Source organism: Meleagris gallopavo, unplaced genomic scaffold (genome assembly GCF_000146605.3).
Source record: "Meleagris gallopavo isolate NT-WF06-2002-E0010 breed Aviagen turkey brand Nicholas breeding stock unplaced genomic scaffold, Turkey_5.1 ChrUn_random_7180001860529, whole genome shotgun sequence".
In the NCBI taxonomy this organism is placed as follows: domain Eukaryota; kingdom Metazoa; phylum Chordata; class Aves; order Galliformes; family Phasianidae; genus Meleagris; species Meleagris gallopavo.
In genome coordinates, this window is record NW_011126271.1 from 8,056 (window position 1) to 11,090 (window position 3,035).

The 3,035-nt window shown below is 63.3% G+C and overlaps 1 protein-coding gene across 1 annotated transcript in view; it reads right to left on the reverse strand.

The window, feature by feature from the left end:
* LOC100551117 (ankyrin repeat domain-containing protein 13D-like) overlaps positions 1-3,034 on the reverse strand; it is a gene marked incomplete at its 5' end in the record, with an annotated part of 10,332 nt that extends 7,298 nt beyond the window's left edge. Inside the window, 12 exons of the mRNA XM_010726905.1 lie at positions 4-101; positions 168-325; positions 394-524; positions 599-660; positions 744-825; positions 1,119-1,185; positions 1,262-1,451; positions 1,610-1,753; positions 1,840-1,885; positions 2,262-2,386; positions 2,456-2,591; positions 2,975-3,034. Of these exons, the coding sequence (XP_010725207.1) occupies positions 4-101; positions 168-325; positions 394-524; positions 599-660; positions 744-825; positions 1,119-1,185; positions 1,262-1,451; positions 1,610-1,753; positions 1,840-1,885; positions 2,262-2,386; positions 2,456-2,591; positions 2,975-3,034 (1,299 nt within the window). The remainder of the gene's footprint in view (positions 1-3; positions 102-167; positions 326-393; positions 525-598; positions 661-743; positions 826-1,118; positions 1,186-1,261; positions 1,452-1,609; positions 1,754-1,839; positions 1,886-2,261; positions 2,387-2,455; positions 2,592-2,974) is intronic.
* Between the last annotated feature and the right edge of the window lies 1 nt (position 3,035).

Here is a 3,035-nt window from a genome sequence, read left to right on the forward strand (position 1 = left end):
CTGAGTGGGGTTGCAGACCCGTACGGAGCCTAACGGTTGGTCACAGCCACAGAGGTTGCTGAAGGTGATGCGGGCGTTGAGGACATGGAACAGGGGGATCTCTGGGGGGAATGGCGGGTCAGCAGCCCCACTCACTACAGCCCCATCCCCCCCACCCCTTCCCTCACCAATCTTGACAGGGAAGCCAGGGGGCAGCTTGAGGGTGATGAAGTCACGCAGCTTGGCAAAGTGCGCATTGGAGATGGCCATCAGGTCGATGATGGGTGTCACCTGCTCAGCCAGTGACAGTGGGTGCTGCTCACAGAGCCACAGCGTTGCCTTGAACCTGTGTGGGCAGTGGTATGGGCACAGGCACGATGCCACTCCCCTGCTTCCCTCCAGTGCCGCGCTCACCTCTGCACCTTGCTGGACACCTCGATGGGGCGCCCGATGTTGTGTGCCTCTAGGTCGAAGTGTGGGTCAAAGTACTCCTCGAGGGTGATGGCCGTAGGATTGGTGGGGCTGGCGGCTGGGGGTGCGGGTGCCTGGGGGGAGGCACGGCCACATGCAGCTCAGCACGGCCCCATGCCGTCCTCCAGCCCTCCTGCCCACCACTCACCCCATTGTGGGTGCTGTGCTGCTGTGCCAGGCCCAGGAAGGAGTGGAAGGGGGTGCGGGAGCCTGTGGGGAAAGACCCAGTGTGGGTGGGCATGGGACAACAGTGCCAGCCTGGTACCTGCCCTGGGTGGGTAGCGCAGTGACACCTCTAGTACGGGACTTGTCCTGGTCTGAGAGGTGCTCTGTCCTCGTCTTGGTGACCAGCTCCACATTGCTTGCACTGTACACCTGCAGGAAAGGACGAGACGGTCTGGGACGGGATGGAGATAGGGATTGGATGGGATGGGGATGGGATAGCAATAGGATGGGGGTGGAATATGGATGGGGATTGGGATGGATACAGGATGGGTGTGGGATGGGGATAAGGTTGAGGAAGGAATGGGATGGGATGAGTTGGGATGGGGATGAGAATGGAGCGGGATGGAGGTGGGAATGGGATTGATGGGGATGAGAGAGGGAATAGGATGGAATGGGGATGGAATTTGGATGGAATGGGGTCAACCCCACCCTGCCAATGGCACCTTGGCTTCATAGCCGCTGACCACCTCCATCTTCTCCGAGCGCCATCCCCAGATCCCTGACTTATTCCTGGGTGCGCAGCCAGAGGGTGGCATCAGCCCTGTGTCCAGCAGCCCTCCAGCCCCACCTGTCCCATGGCACACACCGCTCAAAGGCAATGTTCCTGGTGTCCAGGTGCGTGGAGACGATGGGCGACGTCAGCCGCCCAGCCACATGCTCTTCTGAGGGCTGCATGGCCGCCAACAGCAGGTCAGGCTCGTGCAGGGCCAGAGCCAGCGTCTCAGTGTACACCACCTGCTTGTCATGGTCCACCTCCATCACCACCGCTCCCTCCTCTGCATGAGGGGATGGAGTCAGCACTTGACACCCTGCAGCACACAGGCAACCCCTGGCCTTGGGGAATGCTGCATTCCAGGGGTACCCGGGGCTTTTATGGGTTATCTAGGATTTGTGTGGGTCCTTTGTGGGTTTTTCTGGGGTGCCAGAGCCGAACCTTCTCCCTTGAAGATGTAGCTGCGGCGGCCCCGCTGCCACGTCATGTGCTCAAAGCCCAGCAGTGTGGTGTCGACCCGCAGGCTCTCACCCCGTTTCCAGACACGGTACACGTCACTGGGGCACACCTTGGACACCAGAGGCACTGCAGGCAGCAGCACCCATCAGTGGCGTGACATCCAGACCTCATCCCTATCCCCCATCCTCACCCCAATCCTTGTTCCTGCTCACCCCAGCTGGTAAATTCCCACTTCATCTCCACGTAGAAGTCAGAGGCCTGAAGGAGACGAAGGGGTCACGAGGGCTATGGTGCGGAGGTCCCTGCTGGCAGTCGGGGAGGCCTGTGGGGCCCTTTGGGGAGCTTGGGAAGGGGACTGAGGGGAAAAAACAGGGAGTCCTGGGGCAGATGGGGTACCCAGGGTCTCTCCAGCTGCCTCTGCACCCCCTAATTCCCATGGAGGGACTCCAGTTCTGGATGTGTCCAGCGATGGGGGTGCTCATGCTGGGTGCATGCCTGGTACTAGGGATACTCTGTGCCACAGGAGCTCGGTGATGGAGGTGCCTGGTGCCAGGTGTGCCCATCCTGGGGTATACAGTGCCACAGGTGCCCGGTGCCAGGGGTGCCCACCCACTGCCTCAACACCCGGCCATACCCGGCGCAGCTTGCTGAGCAGCTCGGGGATGCCAGCAAGTCGCCGCGTTGCCCGCTGGTAGTCACGGTATTGGAGCACCAGCTGCACTATCTCGGGGTCCCCCGTGCTCACTGCCTCTTGCAGCACTGTGGGGCAGGGAGCTGCCATCAGCCAGGCGCCGCCACCATCCCTGCACCCCAAATCTCCCCACACACCTGTCCAGCCATTGGCGTTCTCCCGGCCCACATTGGCGTTGTGCCGCAGCAGCACCCGCACCGACTCCAGGTGGCCCAGGGATACGGCCAGCTCCAGCGGGGTCCGCCCACGGGGGTCCGTCAACTCCACGTCGTGCTGGGGCACGCACACCGTCACCCCGGCCACCCCCAGTCCGGTGCCAGCCGCGTGCCCATGCTCTCCTACGCCCTCGCAGACCCCGACTACAGGTCCTCCTGTCCCTCAGCGCCCCTACTTTTTCCCAACCCCTAACCCCCCCGCACCACGTCCCAGTGCCCCCAGTTCCTCCCTCCGGTCTCCACGTCCCCTGTTCTCCCCCTCGCTCTCTCCTTTCCCTGCACCCACTGCGCTGCCGCGCCAGCGCTCCAGAGACCCTATTTCCCTACCTCCCCAGTATCACCCGTACTGCCGGCGCCCCCATTTCCTCCCGGTCCCTGTACCGCTGCTGCCCGCATCCCCCGCCGTGCCATGCCCGTACCCCCCCCGCACCCGGCGCGCACCGTGCCGGAGCGCAGCGCACTGTCCAGCGCCTGGTGCCGGTTGTGCCATACGAGGCGGTGC